Here is a 27,581-nt window from a genome sequence, read left to right on the forward strand (position 1 = left end):
AATATGAACATGAGGTTGGCTGTTGCCCTTCCTTGCGATTTAAATAAGACGGATAATTGTGTAGCTGAATCTATCTACTTTACCACCTGGGCATGACAGAACTTGTCGTGTGCCACTACTGCAATTACTTTATTCTTTAACCAATATTTTATCATTAATCATGCAAAGATAAGGTAAGGTTAGATCCAATTAATCCTATTTTTAATTTAATAATAAATAATAATCAAAATCCCCGCCAATACTTCAAATGTTTGGGACTCTCTCGAAGATTAGATAACAAATGACAATTCTCAATACTCTTACATTATTCAATAACCAATCATTTTATTTTATTTTTTATAATATGGTTCAAAATGCAAATCTGGGATACATTGGTAACATCATAAATAGAGAGGGCTGAAGGCATGGCATGGCATGGCATGGCATAGCATAGCATAGCGAAGCTTCGTTTCAAAGAAAAAAAAAAAAATAAAGTAATGCAAAGTGGTGTAAAAGTCACTGTATGGTAACACACGCTTGTCCCACTTTGTGGACTTTTCACTTACATTTTGTTCCTTATAACATGGGCCTTTTTAAAAAATATATATAAAATTATTCAATGTTACTGTAAATTGGTAAAATTTTATTAAGATTTATTGAAGATTAAAAAATAATATATAGTTTTGGAATTTTTTTTTATTGGACAAACAAGCACAAATCAAGCAGGTTTGCTTTTTATATTGTGAAATGTATATAACATGGTTGATTGACCGTATAAGTTATTATATACAATATAATAATAAAAACAGTTGTACTTTCTTATTCATTAATTAAATGATGGGTGGTGAGTGAGTCTAACGAGAAGGTAGTAGTAGAGAGATGTCCACCGTTTCTTTATTTTGTATGGGGAAATTAAGGAAGATTAGATACCCTAATTAAGTATTTGTAAATATAATTAGAATTAGTCGTAAAACCTTTTTTTGTATAATCTCTCATCAATTAATTGGATGCCCACTAGTGACCAAATCAATACATTTTTATCTTAAATCTTTAAAAATTGATGCTCTTCTATGGGTTCCATTCATATAAACAAATTAACTATTTTATCCATCAACAGAAAAAGACATTAGATTTATATGAATCCGACCCCACACACATTACGTATTATAAATAAAAATATGAAAATTAAAAAATCTAAAATATATTTTCAAATATTTCATCATGGGGGTATTTTTTTATTATATTCAACTTGGTGGAACACTATTAACTAAAATATTTGAGATTAATATAATTAATCAATAAGTGATGGGTGCTTAGCAAACGAGAGTGGATGACGGCTAGGGTTATGTACACGGTCATAAAGGCAGCCACGTAGGCAAGATCACGTCGCATAAAAATATACACGTGGCTGAAGTATGGGATTTCACGATAGCGAGTGAATGAATGGCTCATAAAACGACAAAAGCGAGGAGGAAGGGATCCATTTTGGTGGGTCAACCATTAAATTGGGGACTAATTCTGACGTGGCCACAATGGTCTCCAAAAAATTAGTATTTTTATGTTGGATAGAATAGAGTGACAGCAGTTTTTTAAGAGAGTTCTCACCATTCAAGTTGCAAGACTGGACGATAAATATCTCAATTAATGAGAATTAAAATGTCTTCCAAGTGCCACGTAAGGACGTTCTCAACACGGCATTGTTAAGTTATCACCTCCCTTCATAACAAATAGATATTTACCTCATAACCAGATCCGAGGCGACAATGAGCAGTTGTACGACACGTGGCGTTGTGGCTTACTGTCACAAACGAAAACAACATTGCCACGCTGGAATATGTGCACGATGTGAACTCCGCTATAAGCGCGTGGAGTGAAAAGCGGGAAGTCTTAGTCGCACTTTTTGTTTTAATATTTATTTATTTTGTATCTCTTAAATTTCCCTTTTTAACTGAGCGGTGAAATTTGACCGGCTAGTTGGTTCGTTCCGTTTCTAAAAATTTTAATTTAATTTTCCTGTGGGACCGGCAAGCGTCACCACAAGCTACCACATCTCACAGTACGTGACAATAGGCCAACGGGAGGAAATAATTTCTACACCGTCTGCTAAGTGGGGTCCATACTTCTCGGATGTTCCGTGACCTTGACTCTGAGCTCCTTTCACCCGCTGCTCCGTATATAATAGCCGTCGATTGGATGTTTTCCACGGTCTAGATTGGGCGCGCTGATCGACATGCACGGGACTCTTAGTTCGGTGCCAACTCGGACTTGTTTGTGTCTTGGAATCTGGATTCGCCACGTCAGACAAAATCTGACGGTCGGTATGTGTTGTTTTACTTGTGAATGGAGATATTATCCATTGATTCTCCGTATAGATTGTTTTCATGTGGGACAAGGTGAGCCTATTTGGAAAAAAATATTGTTTAATTCTCTCACACTCTCATATGTAATAATTAAAAAGGAAAATAAAAAACGTGGGAACCGAAACGGTGAATTTGACCGATTGGAACGATAATTCCTGCGGTCATATAGATTCCATTTGATCGTCATGTTGTCTTTACCAAGGTCTCTGGCAACCGGTTTACCGGCGAAAGCCAGTCACGACATCTCTTTGGGAAATTCAAGGCTTCAACTTCAACTTGATCGTGATTCGTGGGTAACAGTATTCTTATTTCTCACTCCTATTCAGGAAGTACAGTACAATCAAAATATTTTAATTCATTAATTTATTACCAAAAACTATTTTATTTATATATTGGAATATCATTCCATATCGGAACTAGCGAGTAAACTTGGAAGCTTGGGAGCAAAGAAAAAGCCGGACACGTGGCGATAATGTCCAGAAAAGATTAAATAACCTACTAATAACAGCCCATCCAATGCTCTGGATTTTGCCATGTCAGCTTTCCCAAACATCCACCGAGAGATTTGTAGAGATATCAACGATGAAGATGAAAGCATGTGATAAAGCTATCAATCGTGGCCGTTGAGAAGGCTTGTGAGTAGAGTGAAATAGCTGAAAACAGGATGAGATGAGAGCCAAAAAGAGGACAGAGAGGGAGGCAGAAAGGAGCAGAGAGAGAAGATAAGCGAAAGCTGAGATCTTCCAGGCTGGTTAATTTCTGTGTATAGAAAGATCTGTGAATATTGAATCAGTTATTTGGCCGGAGATAGCTCGAACCATTCAGATTCTGGTAACTTAATTCCATTTCCGGTGAATTATGATAGTTTCCCGGTGATGAGAGGTAAGATTAGTAGTATTCAAGACGTATCTAATTTGTCGCTACGAAATCAATCCAAACACAAATGGAAAGAAGCAGAGAAGCGAAAAGAGGTGTTACTTTGGCAGCTTCAAATGGTTTGTCAAGGAGGAGACACAGAAGTGGCAGTCTCAGAGAGTCTCCAGGTCTCAATTTTCACCAGATCTAACTCTTTTCCAACAGGAACGATTTTCGATTGATTCTGATGTGTTTTCTTTTGGGATGATTTATGTTTTTTTATGCAGAAGAAGACGGTCCGTTGGAGTTACACGAAACGGCGAGGTTAAGAGATCGAAAGAAAGACCGTGATCGTGACCGCGACCGTGAAAGAGAACGTGATAGAGAGAGAGATCGAATGAGTAGGACTAGCAAAAGAAGAAGAAGCGATAAATTTATGCTCGGAACGAATAGAGATGACGGAGGGGATGACAGTTCAGAGGAGAGCGTAAATGATGATGAAGAAGACGATGACGACGATGGAGGTGTAGGTGGAAATTCTTCTATCAGGATGCTTCCACCCAATCCATCAACATCATCATCGTCGATGTTGAATCATCATCATCACCATCATCATCACAATCTTAATAGTAATAGCCACAGTAATAATAATCATAATCATAATAATAATAATCACAGCAGTCGGAAAAGTTTTCCACCGCCGGCTAAAGTGTTTAGAGCTGCGCCGACGACTACGACAGCCAACCCCGCCAACTCTACCTGGAAAGCCGCCGATGAGATGATTGGTGTTTCAGTGCCTAGAAAAGCTCGGTCAGGTAGAGAGGTGGAAGATATTGTTCTTCTGGATTTTGCTGCTTATGATTCTTCGTTTTTGTTTCCGGTTTGTTGGATGTAATTTGTCAATTTTGTTTATTTTGTTCCCTGTTTATGCAGTCTCTACTAAAAGGTCCCATGAATGTTGGACTTCAAGTGGTGGTGGTGGAGAACAAATACACAGACAAGCTTCATCTTCACCTGTGAGAACGAGTGTTGCGACTGTGTTGACTACCCCCGCACCCGCTTCGCCTTCTTCCAATTTTTCAGTTCGGAAGAAGATGGTCAGTTATTTCTTATGTTCTTTTTCTTGAAGAAATTGATATACACTTAATCTAGCTAATGGTTATTTGGTTTTTTCGTTGTAGAAACCTAGCGGACCCAAACTAAGGCCACCAAAGTCGTCGAGCAACAAGTCATCATCGTCAGCTCAGGACGAGATTGAGATCGAGATCGCGGAAGTTTTGTACGGGATGATGAGGCAGCCACAGGGTCCATCGAAGCAAGAAATTATGGTTGTAGATTGGAATTCTAAAGAGATTAATAGTAAGTCCACTAGTGACTCTAAATCCAGGGTTTCTTCTCCGATCTCGAATTCTCCATCTACTCTCCCTCAGTCTTCATCAATTTTGCCCACAAATTCTAGTTCTTCGATTGCTCCCATGTCTGCTATTGGTGAGCTTGAGTTTTTTCTCGCTCAGGAAGCTTTTTCTGTTTTTTAAGAGGTTGACATGGTGATGGAATTTTGTGGTTCTGTTAAATTTGCAGCACCGAAGAGGAAGAGACCGCGACCTGTCAAGTACGAAGATGAGAATCCTTCGTCGTTTACAGTGCGTAATGTTCCCATTTCGTCTACGACAAAGGTTGAGATGGATCACTCTTCCAAGGCCGAAACTTGTTCGTCTAATTTGGACAAGATTTCGGGATCTGCAGCAGCTGAGAATGGTTCAATTTCATACGATTTGATGAACTCTCAAGCCTCCGAGCCGAAGATTGAGCCGGTTAAGCCAGAGAGCAACGTTTCATTACCGGATTCAAAGGGTTTGACTGAACCATCGGAGAGTGGAGGAGATGTGGCTGTGGCAAACGACGGCCCTCCGCCTCAGCCTCAGTCTCCTAAGAAGGATTCTACCGCTAGTCTCCGATTAGATGATGATTGTAGAGACAGTCTGACAGTTTCTAAAGCGTGAGTTAAAAACAATATCTCTTTCTTTATTTTATGTTTTACGAATATTTTTGTTGATGGATTTGAGTTTCATTTTTTTAGGAACTTAATGACATCTGAGATTGAGAACCAGCGAGAAGAAAAATTCCAGATAGATCTGATGGTGAGGATCTTCATTTGATGACAAGATCTTTTTTTTACCTCAAAATCTTTTTGAACTACTTTATATGGTGTATACCGGATTTTAATTTTCATTTTTTCCTTGTAGGCTCCTCCTCCATTGAGATCGTCACCTGAAAGGGACGGTGAGATTGATTTTGTGGCTGTTGACGGTCAAACGGTGAGTGGTCCACTTTCCGTCTCTCTATCAGTTTAAGTTTCCATGAGAAATTAATATGGTTTGTACCTTTTGCAGGAAATGAAGCCTGTGGTGAAGGAGGATGAGAAGGTAGTTAAAATGGTCAAAGAAGATGTAGCTGTTGATGGTGAACAAAAGAAGGTAAAAACAATAGCAGAAGAAAGTGAATCCCAGAAGCCAGTTGTCGTTAAGGAGAGAAACATTGATCTCCAGCTTGATTTGGAGAAGAGTGATAGAGATGGTGGTACTGTTAGCTTAAATGGCAATAAGCTGCAACAGCATGTTCACAAGCAGCAGCAACATTCACCGCCTTCAGCCCCTGAGAAAAATGGTAAATTAACCTTTTCTTCTTTAAGTTTCTTGGAGGACATTTTGTTCTCTTGAATGTTCTTTGTTGATCTGTAATTTTTGTTTTTATATTTCCAGCTCAATCCACTTCTTTACCTTTTCCACCGCCTATGGCTAGTTGGCCCGGTGGAATTCCTCCTATGGGGTACGGTGTGCAACTCTGCTTTATCTAATATCAGTTTTTCAGATTTCCTTCTGTCGAAATGAATCTATTTCTATGGGCAGGTATATGGCTGCACCTTTACAAGGAGTTGTATCCATGGATGGTAGTGCTGTCTCCTCTACTGCCATACAAGTATGTCAAGATGTTTCTTCATGTTTTTAAACTTGTTCTACACAATTGGTACCCTTTTCTCATTAGTATTTTAACTTCTTTGCAGCCTCCAAATTTGCTATCTTCTCAGCCCAGACCAAAGAGGTGTGCAACTCATTGTTACATTGCTCGGAACATACACTGCCTCCAGCAATTTACTAGGATTAATCCTTTCTGGCCAGCTGCTGCCAGTTCTGCTTCACTATATGGGGCGAAGGCTTGCAATCTCAATGTTGTGCCTCCTGCAGAATTGAATGGAACTGTCCCAGGAAAGGTTGTGAGCAGTGCACAAGATATGGGGCAGGGTCTGGCAGTATTTCCTGGTCCTGCTGGGAAAGACAACAAAGTTTCTCAACATGCCAACGTAATGGATGCAGCTCAAAGAAAGCAGGTGTTGTTACAGCAAGCTCTACCACCGGGAGCTCCAAGTAATATACTGGTACGGATCTTTTCTTCAAGTTGTACTTATCCAGTTACTGATTTATTTCTCTTGGGAGTTATATTTATTATTATTATTATTATTAAAATGGGTGCTGTTTGGTATTTTCAATTTCAGCAGGCTCCTGCTTTTATCTTCCCATTGAGCCAGCAACAGGCTGCTGCTGCAGCTGCTGTTCGGCCTGGGTCTGTTAAGTCCCCTCCAGCTGCTGGTAATTTTGCTCCATCAAGTGGGTCTAATTCTGCCTCAGCAAGTGCCACTGCAACAGCAGGAGCTGCTGCCACGGCAATGAGCTTCAACTACCCAAATATACCAGGCAACGAAACACAAACCCAGTACTTAGCGATTTTGCCGAACAATGCTTATCCATTTCCTATCTCTGCTCATATTGGAGCGACACCTGCTTACAGAGGAACTCACGCTCAGAGTATGCCTTTCTTCAATGGGCCCTTCTATTCTTCTCAAATGCTACATCCTTCACAGCTTCAGCAGCAGCAACAACAGCAACCGCTACCCACTCAGTCACACCAAAGCCAACAAGGTCATCAAAACGCTAGCATTTCCAGTGGTTCCTCTTCATCCCAAAAACATTTACAGAGCCAGCACGCGTGGCCGCATAACAGTGGCATCAGCGGAGGCAGCGGAACCCTGCAAGGATTTCCTGCTCCGAAGAACCAGCCTCTTCAACAACTGCAGCAGCGGCAGCAACAGCAAAACCAACAGGTTCCTCATCAAGTTTGCCAGCTTGAGAATGAAATGGGTGGTGAAGAGAGTCCGTCAACAGCTGAAAGCCGAGTCTCCCGAGCAAATATGAATGCCTATGGACACAATTTTGCAATGCCTCTGCACTCACCAAACTTCACATTGATGACTACTGCGTCAGTGGGAGGTGCTGCAAGTGTGATTGGTAATCATGGTGAAAAGAAGCCACAGCAACAGCTACATCAGCAGGGCTCAAAGACTGGAGTCGAAACTATGACACCTCAAACTTTTGCAATGACGTTTACTTCTATTAATGGTACTACAGCTCCTGGCCTTGACCTTTCTACCATTGCACAGAATCCTGCTATCCTTCAGAACCTACCCGAGGCAATGAGGCAGGGCTGTCAGTTTATGGCAGCTGCCCAGGCAGCACAGCAGAAAAAGAGTTACCGTGTTTCAGAAGAAGGGAAAGCTGGAGGTGGTGAAACTTCTAATGTGGAGGAAGAAAGAAAGGCACTGGCAGGAAAGCCACAAGCAATGGTTGGGCAGTCCATTGCTTTCTCTAGGCCAGATTTAATCGATTCACCAGTTTCCACTATGACAGGCAACACAGTAATTGATAGCTCAAATAGAAGTCTAAACCTTGGTTCTGCACCTACCCGAACTTCTGTTTCTGTTATTCCTTCTAGTAGCAATGCTAATGCTTCTGCTGCACAGCAGCAACTACAGCGGAGTCAGCAGCAGCACCAAATCATTCAACTTCAGAAGCAGCATTTTGCAGCTGTAGCTGCTACCACTGCTCGAAGCAAAACACCTGCTACAAGCAATGGAAGTGTTTATTCTGACCACCTACAACCTTCAACATCTATGGCTGCAAAGTTCCCTGGTGCTTTATCTGTTTTTCCGCAAAATCTTGTCCAAAGCAACAGTAGCGCAGCTCAGTCACCTCAGTGGAAAATTTCTGGGAGGACAAGTGCCTCTCAGGTTAGTTCACAATCTATTGCTCCAAGCACATCAGCACTTAAAAACCTTCCCCAGCAGCAAGGTAGAACACAGCAAGGCCACACACAAATTTCTTTTGCTGCAAACCCCAAATCATCAGCAGCAACTCAGGGGCAGCCACAGTCTGGTAATAACCAGTCTGCATCTCCTCCGATGATGGTTGGATCCCCAACAACTTCTTCTATTTCCAAGGCTAGTGCTGGTGGGAGCCCGAGGACTAACCCTACGACATCCACAGGTAACAAAAGTGGCCAAGCTTCCTCATTATCATCTCAGCAGGCCAAGCATTCACCATCTATGCCTAGCAGGAAGTCATCTCCCGGTTCGTCAATGCTTGGAAACCCCAATATTACTTCAGGGACTGGAGTGAAGGGTCAAATGTCACAACAGCAGCAGCAACAGCAGATTCCAAAGCATGCAAGTCTGCCAGCCCAACTGGTATTCTCCAATGCTTATATGCCAGCCCAACCTCAGCATGTAGCGAGTACAACTTCATCTGCCTCAGCTGTTAACGGGTTTTTTACTGCAAGACACCGTGAACAACAGCAGCTGCCTGGCTCTTCAGGAACTTCCTCAACTGGGATGCTATCACTGTGTCCTCCGGTTACTCATTCTAACACAAGTACTTCCGATCCTGCTAAGGCTGTTGCTGCTGCTACCAATATGAAAGGTGGTGCCTTAGCATCACAGGGTCTTATACATGCTGCCAATTTTGCTAATACTCAGGCCTCTGGGAAGCAACATCAGTCTTTTCCTCCTGGTTTTCCCTATGTTCATGCTGTTCCCACGGTGGTTCAAGTGAAACCAGCAGAGCAGAAGCAACCTGCAGGTGAGTAGGAATGCCCCTTAATGTCTTTACCTTACAACCCCCCTACAGGGAAAAGAAAAACATAGCCTCTAGCGAGATGAGTTCAAGATTGCGGTTATAATCGAAGTTTTGAGAGGACTTCTTGCCCAGAGCATAGTTACTATTTGACTGCCTTCTGGCAGTCTGAGAAGAATCAAAGTGCAAATCAAGCAATGAAGCACTACCCAAGACTCAACAATCGGATTGCAACCGACATTAAAACAGTTTGGGGGGAAGTGTTTCTCTGTGGAATGTGCTTTGCAATGTGTATTGAGCTATGTACACTTGTGTTTATAATCTGACAAGATTCATGTTCAAGCCTAATTATAATTTTGATTGGTTTGATGGTGGGAAAAGATGAGAGAAGAATGCAGGAGAATTAGCTTCTTTTCTTTCTTTCTTTTTTTTTTTTTTTTTGGGGATAAAACGTGTTTTGTAGAAAGAAAAGAGAGGGGAAGTGGGAAAAGAGAGTAACAAATTATCCCGTTTCCTTCATTCGGCGGTTGTGATGGGAGGTGGGGCCTTTCCTTTTTCTTTTCCCTTTATCTTAAAATTTCCTCTTCTTTCTCTGAAAATTATTATTTTCCAGATAGAGTTTGTTAAAAGTTAAAAAAAAAAAAATTCTGCCGACATATAAATGCAGTGATGGTGAGGGTGTATATTTATGTATGTCTGGCACATATAAGATTAACCCTCAAAATTTTTTAATTTATTAATTACCTTGTTTGTCTGCTGGTGACATCATGTTGTGATTATTTATATATTTTTAATATATTGTTTAGTGAAAAAGAAATATGAAAAGGAAAAAGCAATTAGATATTTAAATCTGTTGTTGTGATAAGACAGCGTTGGATAAAATTGAGGCTTGATTTGTAAGTTTGTATGGTTGTGGTGGGGCATGACTGGAGCATAAGAGCCCACGCTTAATAGTACAAGTTGTCTTTGGTCCTCGACAAAAGTAGGTTGTTTAAAAGAGCGCGTCTCTTTTTATTGTCAGTTTCTTACACGTGGCTCATGTCTATTTTTAAGATATCTTAACTTTTATCTATTCAACTGCATACAAATTCGTATTATTTTTTTTTATAATTAAATTAATAAAGCTATCTTTTTAACTTCCCAATTTTACCCTTTTGGTGGCCCCTCCTAATCCACTCAGACGGTTCGTTTTGGCACTAACCGTATGAATCTTGCAATCCTGAGAGGCTTTGTGTTGGTTGATTGTTCTTGTTTTGACAATCTCAACAAAGACAAAAATATTTTCTTTTCTTTTTTTAATAAAAAGAGAAGGGACCTACAGGAGGAATCAATTAATGTCACAATTTGAATTACCTTGTTTTCTTTTGTCTTTATCATCATCATCATCATCATCATCATCTTCCTTTAATCCTTTCTATTTCTTTTGCCTTTTATTAATATCCCTTTTATCACGTGCAAAATTTGTGTTCAGGGATCTTAATACCTCCAAATAATATCTGTTGCTTTAATCCGTGATAGCTTATAAAAATTAATTTGAAATTTTATTAAAAACATATATTGTGTGAAATGTAAGCAACTATAAAAAGGGAAAAAAAACAAAGCTTAAACTCAAAGAAGTAGCCTTTTTTCGTTTGGCCCCAGTATGGGTTTTTTTTTTTTTAAAAAATGATTTTGGGTGTTCTCAGGTCAGCACAACGAAGCAGGAAATTAAAAAAATTAAATTTTTCAAAGAAAAAAAAAAGTGGGCAAAAAAACCAGGCATTAGGTTAGGAAAATGGATAGTTGGGCCCCTTCCGTATTTCCCCTTACACATTTTTCTATCTCGATGCTTCCCTTTCATCAACTCTATCAATCCCATTCCCTACAAATTTTGCAATATTCATTCATTCATTAAAAGGGTTTATTTCATTCTCTTTCGGGATTGGATTATATCATTATTAGTTTTTAAATTAATATTTATTATAAAAAAATGTTATTTTTAATAAAATTATATATATATATATAATAAATATTAATTTATATCATAATAATAATAATAATATTATTATTATTATTATTATTATATAATTTGATAATTTTAAATAAAGATATATTAGCATTCAACAAATGATAAACATGATAAGTATTTGGTTACAAAATGTCTTAAATTGTATTGACCAAAATGGAATGAAATAAAATATTCACACTAACTTTCCTTGCAAACAATATTACTGTTAAAAGTAAAAAGAGAGAGAAATTCATACCGAAACCAACTATCCTAACTTAGCTGTATAAGATTTAGAATAATATTATATGTATATGTTATATATATATATATATAAAATTTTAATATATAGATGATGTGTTATCATATGATTGAATATTATTTTATTTTTAATTTAAAATTATCTAATCACATGATAATATAATATATGAGAATATAAATTTTATATAAAATTTATATATACATAATTTAATTGTAAAATTTAATGCAAATATGGAGCCAATTTTTGTCTTGTTTTCAACAACTTTGCTGCAACGAATCAATTTAGGTCAATTTTTCTTAAAAGCCAAAGTTTTTTCTTGTCCTTTCTAAAAATATATAAATTTATCTTTTCTTATGTTTATGTCTTTGTGACAATTGTAACTTCAAAAGACTCCATAGGTATTAGAAAACAATAGTATTATGTATAATCAATGATGTGTCATTATATAATTGAATCTTGTTTTATTTTTAATTTTTAATAATTTAATTATATGACGATATATTATTATTTATACACAAAAATTTTACAGATAGCATTACTTATTAAAGAATCAAGTTTTCTCCCTTGACATTTCATAAGATCTTCACTTATTTCACATATCATGTTAATTTTTTTAACCAAGTGATTTACATTTTTCCACCAAGGTTTGACCGTGATGATTTAACATTATCAAATATATAGATTTTACTTTTTCATTTAAAACTTAACTCTATGATGGAAAATATTTTGACACAACATCACAAAGTTAAATTACCATGTTAACTCTAACTATTTCATTTTTTAAATTTATCATTTCACCTTAAATTAACAAAATTTAAAATTAACTCTTTACATATTAAGTTTGTCATCAATAGCCTCGTCTTCCACTTCCACTTTCATCCTCTTTCTCTTTGCAAATGGTCAAGTAGGTTTGGGTGGGTGGAGTTACCATGGGTTGGGTTTGACTAGATGGTAGGTATGGTGGCTAGGGTACTAGAGATTGAATTACAAGTTTCTAAACTTATAAAAGGGTAAAATTGTTGTTATGTTTGTTGGTTTTGCTAGTGTGGGCTTAGTTGGATGAGAGTTTTGATGGGTTTAGGTTTGGGTTTGGATAGATAATAATTACAACAGTTAAAATTTTCAAACTTAAATTATAGAAACTAAATTGAAAGTTTTCAAATACATAAAAATGTTAAAAGTAACATGTTTGTAGTTCTAATAAGTTTAGGTTTGGGTGAGTGATGATTCCAATAGATTTTGCTTGGGTGGGTGGTGGTTTTGAGTTTGGATGGGTGGTAATTGAGTAGTTAAGATTTTCAAACTTAATTATTGAGACTAAATTATAGGATTTCAAACCTAGGAAAATGATTAATCTATTAGGTTTAGACAAATTTTTATAAATCTAAAATGGATGATGTTTTTAACATTTAGAGTTTTCATACTTGGATTATAGATTTTTAAACTTATAAAACAATTAAACTATTATTTTAAAAATATTTTAATGATATCATCCTATTTTATTATTTTATAATTAAATTAATATTTTATCTTTATATTGTTAGTTTTTTAAAAACAGAGTTAGGTTTTGGCATCAACGCATAAAAAGTGTCTTAACACCAAGCTTCGGATGGAAAATTCACTTTTTTTTACCATTAGATCTCATAGTTAAAAGGAGGTTAAAGGGGTTTTTTTGCACGTCCTTAAAACCCCATGGTGGTGAGATGTTAGTGTTAAAAGAAATGAAAAAATTGTTTTTGTTTATTATACCTTAAAATATGTTGCTTTAATGAGTGATTAGGACTAAACAAGCAGAGAAAATTCAAAGAGGGAAAGAGGGAATGAATGTAAAGAGATGCATCCGAATTTTGAATAACTACAAAGATTGAACAGAAGATGAAGACACATTTTGACGTTTCTTGTATATAAAAATTGTACAACAATTATCACTGTTCACTCCACCACCCCCAACGTGCTCTCTCTCCTTACCTAAAAAAATCATGCGGGGTCAGGTCACAATGCCCGCTACACAGTCATGCCACCCAATCTTTTCAATGCCTACCTCCCTCCCACTCAAACTTTGATAACACGACAAGTTTTACCTCTAGGTTTAAAAAATATATTTACTTGTCTAACATCAATTTCTATCAATAAAAAACAGTTATACGAAAGGGTAAAAGGGATATTTAACAGTGACATAGAATATCTCTTTGTCTTTGTTAACCAACTTATTCTCACTTCTCACTCCCAACTGACTCCATGGCTTCTTATCTATCACTTTCTTTCCACAACAAATTGTCTCTCTCAACAACCACCCTGATGTCTTTTAAAGCACACAGCCATGGGCTCTTCTCTTGGGAGAATTTCATTATTTATGTATATAACACTATTTTATGATTCGAACAGTTTTGTAATTTTACTATAAGGGTTAAACTAGTGATTTACAATAACTTTCATTAACAAAAATGAAAGATTGGATAGGTTTCCAAAGTTAAAAATGTAAAATTATCATTTATTAAAATTTAGATGATAAAATAATTAATTAATTAATTAAACAAATAATACAAGAATGGACCCTCAGAATGCCACTCCTGCACAACCACAATTCATCGCACATCCATAATATCAACTATTTATTAGCATCTAAATTATATAAAGTTTAATGTCATTTTGTTAAATTAATTATAAGCACAGTGAGATGAAATGAGTAGGCGTTTTTCAAATGTGGCGCCGCCCCACCATTCCTTAGTGGGTCCTCCCTATCTCTTGCCTAGATTTTCTGTGGCGGGATCCACAACCGCAACCTCCCATTCACTTTAAATAATATTTGTTTACATTTAAAAAACTAGGTGATATTTTATTATTAAAATAAATAAATCATTCTAAAAATAAATTATTTAAAAATTAATAAATATAAATAATTATTATTTGATTAAAGATAATAAAAAATATTAATAAATTATTTTATTTAAATAATCTTAAATATAATTATTTTTTTATTATTTGTTATATTAATTAAAAATAAATTTATTTTTATTTTAAAAATTAATAAATAATAATATAATTATAATAAAATCACAATTACTGTAATAATTTTTTAATGTCAATATTAATAATAATATATTATTATAATTTTTTATTATTAATAAATTAAATAAAATAATATAAATAATGAGAGATAAATTATCGAAATGGTTTTTAATTCTCCCCCTACCCCAAAAAAGAATGTTGAAAAGACGTAAATAGAGTTTTTTTTTTAACAAATATTTTAAGAGAAAAGTTTTTAGCCAGTAAGTGCTATCACGGTTGGCCTGAATTGAGTAGGTTTGTCCGCATAGGATCTGTAATTTGTCCTCAAACATTTAAAGATGGAGACACAAAATCTCACAAAATCTCAACTTTCATTCCTGTCTGGTTGGCTACAAGAACTTGCCTGTCTCTGAGTTACTGTAAAAGGGGTATTGTTCTTCATCTGATTCTGAGCTTAGGTCGGTTTAAATGATTAGAACATTGATCTCATTATTATTGTTGTTGTATTTTAAAATGTAAATTATGGCGCACATTTAGACATTTACAAGGGTAAATCTTATGCATTTGACTTCTAGGGATTCGTTCTCATTTATTTGATAATCATCCAGATTTCATATTCCTATCTTTTAACTTTGAAGCTCCTCTGACTCACCACTTTCCAAATTTTCAAGTATTTTACATAAATTTACAGTAAAATTATTGCAGAGGATATTCTATAAATTATCTCCTTTGAAATGAAAATGTATTTGAAACTATAAGGGAATAGTAGGATATTCTACATAATTAATTAATATACAATAAACATATTCTAAATCTCTCAACTCTACTCTACTACATTATTTAAGAAGAAAACAATAATCAAATCCCACCAGCAGGCATTTCCTACAATAAAAAATATGATTATTCTGTAATAAATATAATCTTGTAGGCTCTAGTGTTTTGATTATTTAACTTTTGTATTGTTCCAGATTGATACTAATTATTATTACTAAAATTTTTGCATGATGGGGGTATTATTGACAATTCCATTAATCTGATGCTCATTATTATTATTATAATTCCCATCCACCAACAAAATTGGAAAATCTATCTCTGGTAAGCCTGTCGTATATACTAATTTCTAGGAAGCTTCACAACATTTTGTTCGCTAGCTATGCTATTATTGACATTTGTAAATCAAAGCTCAACTGAGAAGATTAATATCAGAATGGGCAAATAATTTGTCTTTGCATTGCAAAAGAATCATAGGAGTTGGATATTCCAATTTCACTACTACTTTCCCAAGGAGAAAAAAAAATTAACCTAACTAAATTATGCTTGCTCCAACATGTCATAGGACACATAATTAAATCGTGTTCCTATTTCTATACAAAGCAGAGTGATTTTTAGGGCCAACAATTGTGATGTGACTGTTGCAGGAATCATCACATTATCCTCCTTACCTACTTATAAAAACGGAAAAGACATAACAATTGTATATCAGGCCACTTACCTAATTTAATTGAGCTGACGCTTGTAAGTCGTTAGAATATGCAGCTAGCTCTCTGTCCTGTTTCTCCTTCAGATATCTCTGAGCAGTTCCATTCACAATCTTCACAAAGAAGTTCATCAGCATAACCCAGACAACAGTGTTCCACACAGCAGCAAACGAGAAATCCCATGTCTTTCCCTGAAAAAGATTTAAGAAACAATATTTATATGAACACAGACTGTAGTAACTATTCCAATAGTCTATACTGGAATGCTTTCCAGAAAGATAAAAGCTGGGGTTCTTTACTGCCAAACCATGCAAAAATTAGACAGTGGTTTTTTTATGGCTTGAGGAGTACCTGGGAACTCGAAGGGGTTGGAGGTTTAAGATACTTTGCTTTGACAGTATGTATTTTAGCTATGAGGCTGGGCAAGACAGGAGCAAGACCAGGCACAAAGCTTAGTACCCAAATCAATTCATTCTCAAGCCAATCCAGCAGTTGATTATTACAAACAGAAATGATAAAAGCCGTCTGCAGGAACGGGGAAAAAACAACTGTCAGAGCTACAAGATTAAACTAGGTATTCAGATTCCAATTTAAAGGGGTATAGAACTTTCAATTTTTCATTTAGTTTACTCCAGTAAAATCATTTGAAAATTACTGACATAAGCCAAAAATGTGCAACGCCAAAAAAAAACCGTAACAAATATAACAGTAACATAACCAAGAACTAGGATCCATGGATTAAAAGAACCCAAACTTGGTTTCAACCTAAACCAGTCCAAGACATGAAGAGTATGAGAATAGGGACATTGCTAACCTGTATGTGAGTTTTAATAATTGCCTTCCCAATCAACGTAGACAAAAAAAACTTCCAAAATGGAATCCCAAATTGTCCACACATGATGCCAGCAAGATCAAAGAGTGGATTTGGCACCTGCAGAATAAACCATTCATATTTAGTTGCAAATTGTATATAAATGAAACTTATACCAGAAAACTATTCAACTCATTGTTCTAGAGACACCACCAAAATCGTAAAAACTGGAAAATCTCCTTTCAATCAAGCTTCAAAAAAGTAAAGTAAAAAAAACTGTTTGATGCATCCATTCAGAAAAACAGCATTTGAAGATCTCTTTGTGTAGACTTAATCACAAATTACATGTTTTAGAAATAATTATACTGAATATTTACTTTTGGTTTACTCCAGCAACCTTCTTTCATCTTAGCTTTAAAAAAAGGAATCCTATAATAAAGAAAGAGAATCACATTGGCCGTTAACTTTTAACTTGAAGATTTGTAAATGCTGATATGGGAGGCCGTAAACTCTTGAAATTTAAAAACATAGAACTTGACTCAAGAAAGGATAAGAGGGAGTGAAAAAGTCTTTAAAACGCATGGAGACAGCCCACAACAAGGACATCTGAGTTCTGGTTGTTTGCATTGATTAATAATAACGTTTCCTTATTTTTTTTCATCTTTTAAAGGAATTCAATTGTAGGCAGTCCTTTGTAATGAAAAGCATCGCCTCGACAGTAACAGCACATGGCTTCTATAGTATCTCTTAAAGTAAAGAGGTTTACTCAATGGCTAAAACTTAAAGGTCTGGTCAAACTCCTAATTCCAGATGATTGGACATAAGAATTACTCTCATATATGCATAGACATAGAAAGAGGGAGAAAGAGAAGGAAAGGACCACTAACCGAAGCAAGCACTAAAATTGTGACGAAGTTCAAGTGTTGAGAGTGTGTGAAGAACCAGCGTTTGACTTTTTTTAATTGCACAGCGAAAAATCCTTCAGTTTCTGTTGGGGAATCATCCAATTCGTCCATGGCTTCCAATCTGCTACCTGATATGCGTGCTGCATAAATTCGGAGAGAAAAAAGTTATGTTGTAAGAAAAATATCAATAACTAATATATATTCTCACTCCTACCTTGTCCTCAAAGGTGAAAACAAATAACATCAACCATTGATGCCACTGGAAATGAAAAAAATGGAGTTGCAAATCTATGTTTCTTATTAACTAATATCTGAACAATGGAAGTTGAAAAGCAGAACAATGGTTGCATGGAATAGATCAGAATCAACACATATCCAAGTGAGTCTATTCTAATTTCTTATAGATTTCAAAAATCATAGCAAAATGATCCAAAACAGCACAGTATAACAGTATAAACACAAGAAATTCATGAGCAAAGAGCTAGGGCCAGTTTCAGCAAAGCACCCAATTGGGCAAATCATAGAATAAAAAACAAAGAAAAAGAGTGCACTCTCCAAACAAAATATTACATGATTAAAAACCATTCCCCACAAAGGTATAAACAAATTATAATTAAATATTAAAGAAAAATTGTTGCCTGGAAATTTTATTTACATTTTAATAACTTCCAAATAAGTCGTTACTGGCTTCCTGCCAACCCTTCTATGATAATTTCAAGGTCAAATCAAAGTTACATATAAAAACATCAACATAGGTGATCATACCTGCCCTTGAGATAAAATAAGGAGGAAGCTCCCCAAGTGCAGTACCAATGCCCCAAAGCACAGCTTCAATCTGGACCTTCGGTAATATGCTACTAAGGGGAACCTGTTCTCCATATAATGGGGATCCAAATTCACTGCAATCCTTAAGAAGCCATGATGGGCCTCTTTTTAACTGTATTGTATCATATGGAGCACTTTTCAAGTCAACCCGACCACATTTCATTGCTTTTATTGTGAACAGCGCAATATGTGGGCCCAAATAAAGGACAAAGGTGTGCAAACCAGAACCTGGAATTAGGAAATAAATAACAAAGAAAAAGAACAATATGTTACAGCTTTGTAGAAAGCAGATATTTTAACAAGGAAATGAAGACCATCATAATTTACTTAAGTAGGTTTGATAATTTATTTTATAATTTAATTAAATAAATCTTATTGTTTACTGGACTAAGTAGTACAGAATTTATTGACTGCCAAACAATATTTAGCACCTTAATCTGCTGCATCAAATTTGACACTATATACACTAAGCAGATCAGATCAGGGTACAATAACTAAGATGTTACCAGAATATAGTTAAAAACTTAGTTAACAGTGCAGGTATATAAGCAGAGCAGCAAAGAGACATAATAGATATGATTCTTTTAAGAAAAGTTCATTATGGACACAGAATATCTTTCATCAGCAGGCATGCAAATACAAAATTCATTCAGAATTAAAAAAAAAAAAAACTAACAATCTTCACAATCAGCAAATACATGAAGCAGAAAAAATCTGGCAAATCAATTTTATCAAGTAGGACAGGAGTTGAAAAGAAATTTTGAGCATTGGATATTTATTCAATACAACCATGGCAGCACTACTTTATTACAATACAAAAGACAGGATGATTATCTGACTAAACCATGCTTTGCCAAAGATTTATGTAAATTGAGATGAGTACATTTATTGACATCTCTGATCACTATATTCCATTTCAGAGTAGTAAAACATCCTTGATAGAAGTGTCTAGGAAAGGATTATTAGTCAATGTTTACCACAGCCACATCCCCCGTAAAATCACACAGTAGGTGCTGATTCTTGACCTTCCAGTAAAGATGCTGGATCTTAATCAGAAGCTTAACCCATATAAGTAGTTGTCCTAAAAAATGGACCTTCTTCTTCTTACCCTACAAGAGCCTCTCAATTCTCAATTCCCCACCCCAAACCCTATAAATACAACCCTTGCATGATTAGGATCCAAAGGACCCGGTTATTGATTTGTCAGCATACATAAATAATATGATGAAGTGGTAAATGAAGATATGTTAAATCAATTGTAACATTACTTGGAATATAAGACTGATAGTAATTGTTAATTGCATAATTACAGAATCCCCTAATCTTATAGAATACACTTCTATGAAATGGAAGGTAGGTAGGACAACAGGCACCATAACTACATATCTCTCTTAAACAAAAAACACAACCAATAACCTTTCTATTCCTAGCATTTCACCCAAAATCCTACAATCTTATGAACATTTTTGCATAAAATAGAAGTAGTTTCTTACCAAGACCAATTGAAGATGCAACACCTAGGGCTATCCACCACAACCCAAACCGGAAATATTCAGAAAGTTCCTCAAGATGCTGCAAAAAGATGTCATTGCAAGGTTCACAGGGTCAGCATCAAAACAATAAATATTATGAACATTAAAAGTTGCAAACAATACTAACAAAACTTTGAAGTTCAAACTCAGATCTCGGACAGTATCAAAGTAAAATCTTATAACATTTGGAAAACTGCACAGAACCTAACGAAAAAAGAGGGTAAACAAATCAGTCTATGTATCATGTTATTTCATTTTTGCATAACAATCACATCCTTGAAAAAAAGTTTATGGCACAAAAGAACCAACACAAAACAATCAAACATCATATCAGCAATAATAGAGGAAAAAATGTCTCTCCACAAGATATAACAAAAAAAGCATAATACCTTCTCATGAGAGCCATCAATTGTCACAAGAAAAATTCCAACAGCTACAACCACAGTACTTAGGAGCATAAGCCATCCTCCTTTTGCCAAAAGATACGATGTTGATCGCTTAAGATATTGAACCACAGCCAAAATGAAATACTTAAACGTTTTGAAGGGTTGAGCTGTTAGTGTCAGATTTTCTAACTCCTGTTGATGCCGCTCATCGGGATCTATAAAACAAGAAAAGGAAGAAAGAAACAACAATCAGGCAACAGATGTCGACACAAAATCAATCCTTTTCTCAAAAATCACTACATACGCATACAAGGGTCACTGAATAACAACAATACATAACCCCTAAATCTTCAATCAGAAAACCAAAAACTGCACGTATTGACTGATCCTTTACCAAGAGAGATAAAGCAAACATAACAAACTAAACTTTTACAGAAAGGACAAAGTCCTAGCCACTGTCGATATTAAACACAACTTAAAACTTATCCTATTTTCCTCAACGCAACCGTCTGTGTTTATAACTGTTCATTTATTCAACAATTCTTGGAATTCAAATTCCAACAAACACTTTATCGCCAATCCATATCCACACCTCTAAACAAACAAGTAAAACACATAAACAAAATTAAAAAAAAAAAAAAACAGATCCAAATAACTAAAACGCAATATTTTCACACCTAAGTTTATATCTTATGTCGTCAAACTTCATATACCGGATTAAAAAAATAATAATAATCTAATGCGACCGATAACACAAAATTAATACGAAATTAAAGAGAGAGAGAGGAAATGAATAACTTGCCTAAGATCGACGTGTCCATATCTCGTGAAGACGAAGTCGCTCCTTTGCCAGACCACATTACACATACATATTTCAATTTAACAAAAACAAAAACCCTTTAAAAAAATAACGAGAAATCTGTTGTTCCCCAAAATGAGGTGGATAGAAGAGAAGATGGATTAGAATGAATAAATTAAATCTCTGCGGGATTTAAAAAGGGGCGAAAAGCACAGATCTAAAAAGGAGCGAATAAAAGGAGAGAAAGAATGTGATGCTAGAGAGGGTTTGCGATTCAATCTCTTATACTTTCATCTCTCTCTCTCTCTTTTCAGACACAGTCTCGTCCCTCACAACACCACCTACACCAAAATATAATTCTTCTCCATATTAATTATTGAAAAGTAAAAATAAAAATAAAAATAAAAATAAAAGGAGTTTAATTACTTTATTACCCCCTTGTCTTTTAGCCCCGACATATCTTGATTTTTCCTTCCTTTCCGATTTATGGCCTAGGGAAAAAACAAACAATAACAAATGGACATAAATCAATTTTGGAATTCTATATGTATGTGCTTATGTTATGTTAATATATATTAATTACTTATACAAAAATATCTGAAACTTCCAATACTTGCTTCAATGAATATTGGATTAGGTAATTAAATAATATATTATTTTTTTATAATATATATAATTATATTTAAAAATAAATTTTATACATAAAAAGAAAACAGGCAAAGACAATATGAATTTTAATAATTTTCATGTAATAATAAGACTAATGTTCAGTCAAAGATAAAAGAAAAACTCCGTCTCTGACTTTATAAAACATGAAGAATAGAGGGTGAAATGCACAATTCAAAATTTAGAGAGACAACCATAAAAAAAAAAAAATATGTAAAAAATACAAATATTGGAGTGAGAGTGAAATTATTAGTTTTTAAAATTTAAAGAAAGAAAAATAAAATAAAATTATATAACTTTTAATATTATTAATAAAATAATAATTTTATCTTAATCTTTAATAAAAATTAAATAATCAATAAGTTTTTAAAATTTTGTTAGCACAAGTTTGGAAATATACCGACCCTTTTGTGTGGGAATAAATTTTTAGCCTATTTAGGAAACTTACAAAATTTCAATACTAATTGAGAAGTCATGCTTTTCAGTGAATATTTAATTAAGATACTTACATAATATATTTTTATTTAATTAAATATTATTTTATTTTAAATTTTAAATTATTTAGTGATAATAATATTATTATTATTTGATGTGAAACTAAATACCTAAAATAAGGTTTTAATAATTTTATTTAAAAAATATTATATTTGCATAAAATAAAAACTGACAAAAACAATATGCATTTCAGTAATTTCCATATAACAATAAAAGCTATTAATTACGAAAGCCAAATATGGGCAATTTAAATATAATTAGCTTGACTTGCTTATTGGTCAACATAAATGCGAAGATATTTTTTTATCATGCACCAAAATGTACGCCAACCAATAACGGCCACCAACACGACAAGCAAGAGCATGTTTATTTTATTTTATTTTATTTTTTGGCTAGTTAGTGTATGACTGTCTATTCTGTTATAGAATTTTATGGTCACCTAAAATTTGGGAATGGATAAGGAGATTATTGTTACATCTGAAATCTTAGAAGGTTTTTTGGTGATTTAATCAAACGTTACGAGGTTGAGAAAACTATTTTAATTTTATTATTAAAAGAAAGAAATTATTATATATGAATTTATTTTTATGTGAAATTTCTATGTAGCCCACCAGTTCTACCAATAAATATCAAAACTATATTTTGCCACCCTCTGTCACTCCTGCTCATTAAAATTTTCAATTGACCCAGAGTTGACTGTCTAAAGTACCCGTTTTTCCCTTATAAATATTTGTTAAAAAATTCGTATTAAACACATTTCCATCCAACTCACACTCTCCTCCGTCCCTGTACAACACCTAAACTCATAATTTGCGCCTTCTCAAAATTTTCTCCATCTCATAAGCTAAAAGAAAAACTCTCCACACCCCAACTCAAGACATCATTCCTTTTATATGACCTAAAAAAAAGAGGAAAAAAAAAAAAGCCTAGGTGAGTGACTGTTGAAAATGGAAAGTGGTATTGGTTGCAACAAGAAAGAATGGTTATAGGTTTGAGGAGAGCTCTGTTTCAAAAGATGAAAACGGTTTGTCAAAGATGCTAGATTGAAACTAACTAACCAAGCAAAATATTATCGGTAACAACTTTGTTCAAACGTCGTTTATATAATGATATATTATCTTATGATGAATATTTTTGATACCCAAATAAATTTTCATTAGAAAGCATATAACATTATTACTCATTTGACAAATAAATGTTTGGCAAGATTTCCATTTTGGGTCTGTAATGTCTAAAGTAAATCCCAATTCTTTCTACCCAGTTGCCGTGGACAACAATCTTACCATAACAATTTAGAATTTTTAGTGAGTATCCAATTTGATACCACTTTGCACGTTCCATTTATTTACGCATTTATGTACTGCAAAAGCAACAGACAACCCTAAAAGAAAGAGGCGTGAGAGAATAATATCTCACTTGATTACAAAAGAAACATTTATATTAGTTTCGGGTGGCCCCCGGGTTCTGGGTATTTTTCTTCTTCTGTATTTACTTCTTTGTGGCTAAACAATTTTTTAATGCCAAAAAAGAAACGGACCAGAATATGACACATCCTGGGAAACTATTATAATATTTTATTTATTAACATTATATTGAAATTTTAAAATTTTTTATAAAGAATTATAAGATGGGCTAGACCTAGAGTTTGAACGGCAGTGGGTTTAAATCCAAATTTTTTAATTCAAGTGACTAGTGTTGTTTAAGTTCTCTGTGTGGACTGATCAATTCATAACTTAAGATCAACTAAAAATAAAAAAGAGCTAAATTCGATTAAAATTTAAATAATTTGATCTACGACTCTACCTTTATTTGTTCATGAGTTTAAACTCGATTTATTTATTTTAAATTATAATTTGATTCCGATTCGGTTTACAAAAAAATTGGTTGGAGCTAATATAAAATATGGACTAGCCCAATATTGAGCCCGACTAAAGGGGATGGATCTTGTCGTAATCTAATTTTTGGAAGGCTTAATCACGTGCAATAGAAAAATGTAACATTGAAAGCTATGGTCATATGACGAGCCTACATTAATTTATGTTATCTAATGCTTTGTTATTATTACTAAAGTCCAAATTTTTGATGATTCGATCTCTCTCAACTGGCGTAACCTTTTTGACCTAATAATTTTTTCAAAAAATTGAAAAACATTTAATATTCTCCTAAAAGAAATAATTAAAAAATAAAAAGAAAGGAAAAAGCTTAGAGAGTTAAGTCAAGATTTTCTGTCGGATAAAAAAAAAAAAAGAATATTGTATAACCAAACTTAGTTTTATCAAAGCACATGACCGCAAAGAAGGCCTCTTCTCTTTCTTATATGAACAGGTTACAGGCCCAATAAAAAGTACCCACAATGTCACTCACCAAGCATTAGACAAACAAAAGCTACCCATATCACTGTTTTTATGGGATCAAACCAAATCTCGATCTAATAATCAATCTCACATTCATTAAATTAGATATCATTAAATCAGATAAATTAAGAGTTTGATATTAATATGTCATCAGAGAAGACTTGAATTTATGTTCTTTTATACATAAAATTTACTCTTTATCATTTGAACTATCTATTAGGATAATTATTTAGTGATTTACTTTTGGCTAAAAGACTATTTATTTCCCACATAAACTTTGTTGAGACAATAAATTTTCACTCAAGTTTCAAAAAACCGGATTTTTATCTGTTATTCACTTTTGATAGTGAATTTTATTAAGTAAAATGATAAGAAGTTCATTTAATTTAATAGAATTCTATCTATATTTCAAAATGATGAATGTTTAGGGGTGAATTATAATTTTTTAAAATATCAAGAGTGTTGGTGAAATTTTAGATGGTTTTCAAAAATTAAAAAAGTTAGTGTTTTTTAAATTTTCAGTATACAACTTACTAGTTTTAATGGTAGTTATATCTCAAAAAATTCAACAAAACATAATATTTTAGGGTTGATTTTGATATTTTTAAAATAGTAAGTAATAAATATTTAAAATTTAGTAAAACTATAATAATAATTTGATATTTATAATAAGTATTAATAACAATTTTATAATTTTAATAAAATAGAAAAATAATTATTTTCATAACGAGAGTAATGGGTGAGAATTTGAATATTTAAAATTAAAACTATGAAAATTTACCATTCCATATAATATTAAATAGTGCCCAGTCTTTCACGTGAAATATCAAATTTCTCTCCAATGATGTTTAGGCTCTGCCCCGAAATTCAATAATGAATTGTATTTATACATAATTTATATATATAAATAATAATATATCATTATATAATTAAAAATTAAATATAAATTAATATTTAATTATATAATAATATATTATTATTTATATAAAAATTATACATATAATTTTATATAAAAAGACGTGTTTGGATTGTGTGAACACGAGGAACGCCAGACGTGGACGATGATTTAAGGCTATAATAATATTTGATTATTGGCCTGCACTACCCTTTTCCCGAAATCGGCTAAGCCTGACCGGTGAGCAATGCAACGTGCTCCACATGGACAAGTCAACAAGTGAAAATTGCCATCAGCTAGCTTTTATATGCGGGGCCTATAATATGCAAAATTTGTATGATTTTATAATAATAAAATCATATAAAATTAAGTATTATATAATTTTATGATTACATGAATATTATCTTGTCGGTGGGTCTCTATTTTAACCTGCTTCTTTATTTTCTTTTCCTCGGAGGATAAAAAAAAAATTCCTTCCTTTTTGATCACGTGTATTTGAATGTATTATCTTTGTTTTTATACCTTCCCTGTCATCTCTTTCTTACCATCAATGGTGGCCAATGCCATTCCTTACCTCAAACCCAAGAAAAGCAGAGCACCAACAGCACAACCTTTTTTCATCATTTTCCTTTGGATAACGCAAACTTTTTTATTTACTTTTCTAAAATTAATAATCATATATAATATGAAATTTAACATGACATAAAATATAATAATAATAATAATAATAATAATAAAGACGTGACACAAAATATAAATCATTTCAGAAAAAAACATTTTTCCCTTTATGTTTTAACTACTGAAATCTGTGGATGATGGTAGTGAGTTGATGTAAAATCTCTTGGATGCTTGAAGAGCGGGGCCACGTTAGCTGTTCTCAAAATCGCTGGAAACAAGAAAAGAACAAGGGCAAAGCCAAAGCCTCAGACATGATTGATCGCAATATCTAACGGTATTCAATTGATTTGATTTAAGCTTATTATATATGTAGTTGCATGTCCTTTTTTTAACCTTTTTTTTCAACTTCCAAGCCTATGCAGGAAGGAATCCGATACTAAAATATTGATCTGTTTGTCTCTTTCGAACCGGGTTGAGCTTTTATTTATTTTTTTCTACATAAATTGAAATAAATTAATAAATAAACAACTGTCAGTCACTTTAGTGAGTGGCTTGCAAGGTTGGCCCTCATGATGATGCTGCTTGATAAGATATTTTTTTCTTAACCGTTCATCGGATTTTAAAGGAATTTATATGGGGATAGCCTGGGCATTAAAATGTGTTATCCTATTTCAATTATGCACGTGGAAGACCTTGCTTTCTTCCTTCATATTTGAAAAATAAAATAAAATAAAATGAAATAAAAATGGTAAAGCTCAATGAACATGTCATATCGGCCATAAATTTTTCTTGGAAAATAAATAATATCGGGGGCCAGTTTGATATTATATTTATCATCAAAGAGAGTCAGGAAGCTTACAGAATGGAATCTCGCTGCAGATTGAAAATGAAAGTTGGAATGAAACACCAGACGTTATATTATTATTAGCATCTTCGTCTTTTAAAATTCTGTCTGCCACTGCCAGAGTCAATTATTCAACCACCCGTTGGAATTTTTTGTTTTAATATTTAATGCTTCACTCACTGTATGATTGATTAATTAAAATAATCTTCTATTAGGGGGGTAAACAGAATTAGCCAATACTTTTGGGAGTGATCAGATATGTCATCCCTGATCTTTGAACACTTAAAAAAAAAAAAAAAACCCTAATACACTTTCGTGCATGAAACCAAACAAGAAGCATCGCTGAATCTAGGTAGAATAGTACGTATCTTTCATTGGATTCACCCCTAACCTAAGACTGACACGTAACATTAAATATCAGTTTGGTGACTTAATCTGCCTCTAATTGCCATTGCAAACCAATAAGGGTTAAAACTGAGACAAACTACATTGCTCTATAACAAAAAATCTGAAGTGGGGTTCCGCTGTCTATTTGTTGGTACCACATTAAATCTCCACCCT

General features: G+C 33.9%; 2 protein-coding genes across 3 annotated transcripts; one reads left to right on the forward strand and one right to left on the reverse strand.

The window, feature by feature from the left end:
* The first annotated feature begins 2,927 nt into the window (after positions 1 to 2,927).
* On the forward strand, positions 2,928 to 9,505 carry LOC123221118 (protein TIME FOR COFFEE). Of its 2 annotated transcripts, none has more exons than XM_044643829.1 (12): positions 2,928 to 3,382; positions 3,482 to 4,009; positions 4,128 to 4,291; positions 4,376 to 4,682; positions 4,776 to 5,193; positions 5,275 to 5,335; positions 5,441 to 5,512; positions 5,588 to 5,861; positions 5,957 to 6,023; positions 6,104 to 6,173; positions 6,259 to 6,630; positions 6,751 to 9,505. In XM_044643829.1, exons 1-12 carry the CDS (start codon positions 3,283 to 3,285, stop codon positions 9,169 to 9,171), a joined length of 4,854 nt encoding a protein of 1,617 aa, XP_044499764.1. In that variant the 5' UTR covers positions 2,928 to 3,282; the 3' UTR covers positions 9,172 to 9,505. The 2 variants fall into 2 exon arrangements, with proteins under 2 accessions (XP_044499764.1, XP_044499763.1); XM_044643828.1 differs by having other exon boundaries at positions 2,961 to 3,382; positions 6,748 to 9,505.
* Positions 9,506 to 15,620: 6,115 nt separating this feature from the next.
* On the reverse strand, positions 15,621 to 21,497 carry LOC123221119 (vacuole membrane protein KMS1-like). The gene is made up of 8 exons (XM_044643830.1): positions 21,152 to 21,497; positions 20,353 to 20,564; positions 19,925 to 20,003; positions 18,372 to 18,659; positions 17,589 to 17,746; positions 16,705 to 16,821; positions 16,242 to 16,415; positions 15,621 to 16,081 (listed from the first exon to the last, which is right to left on the reverse strand). The coding sequence occupies exons 1-8, from the start codon at positions 21,207 to 21,209 to the stop codon at positions 15,905 to 15,907; spliced, it is 1,263 nt and encodes a 420-aa protein (XP_044499765.1). The 5' UTR covers positions 21,210 to 21,497; the 3' UTR covers positions 15,621 to 15,904.
* Between the last annotated feature and the right edge of the window lie 6,084 nt (positions 21,498 to 27,581).

Source organism: Mangifera indica, chromosome 7 (genome assembly GCF_011075055.1).
Source record: "Mangifera indica cultivar Alphonso chromosome 7, CATAS_Mindica_2.1, whole genome shotgun sequence".
Lineage (NCBI taxonomy): Eukaryota > Viridiplantae > Streptophyta > Magnoliopsida > Sapindales > Anacardiaceae > Mangifera > Mangifera indica.

Bases quoted from the DNA above. Each gene is read 5' to 3' on its own strand.
- LOC123221118 (XM_044643828.1), top strand. From the start codon at position 3,283: ATGGAAAGAAGCAGAGAAGCGAAAAGAGGTGTTACTTTGGCAGCTTCA. The intron at 6,024-6,103 runs GTACGGTGTGCA...TTCTATGGGCAG, and splicing joins GGTGGAATTCCTCCTATGGG to GTATATGGCTGCACCTTTAC. The intron at 6,631-6,747 runs GTACGGATCTTT...TTTCAATTTCAG, and splicing joins GAGCTCCAAGTAATATACTG to CAGGCTCCTGCTTTTATCTT.
- LOC123221119 (XM_044643830.1), bottom strand. From the start codon at position 21,209: ATGTGGTCTGGCAAAGGAGCGACTTCGTCTTCACGAGATATGGACACG. The intron at 20,004-20,352 runs GTATTATGCTTT...ATCTTTTTGCAG, and splicing joins TTGATGGCTCTCATGAGAAG to CATCTTGAGGAACTTTCTGA. The intron at 17,747-18,371 runs GTATGATCACCT...GAATTTATGCAG, and splicing joins TTATTTTATCTCAAGGGCAG to CACGCATATCAGGTAGCAGA.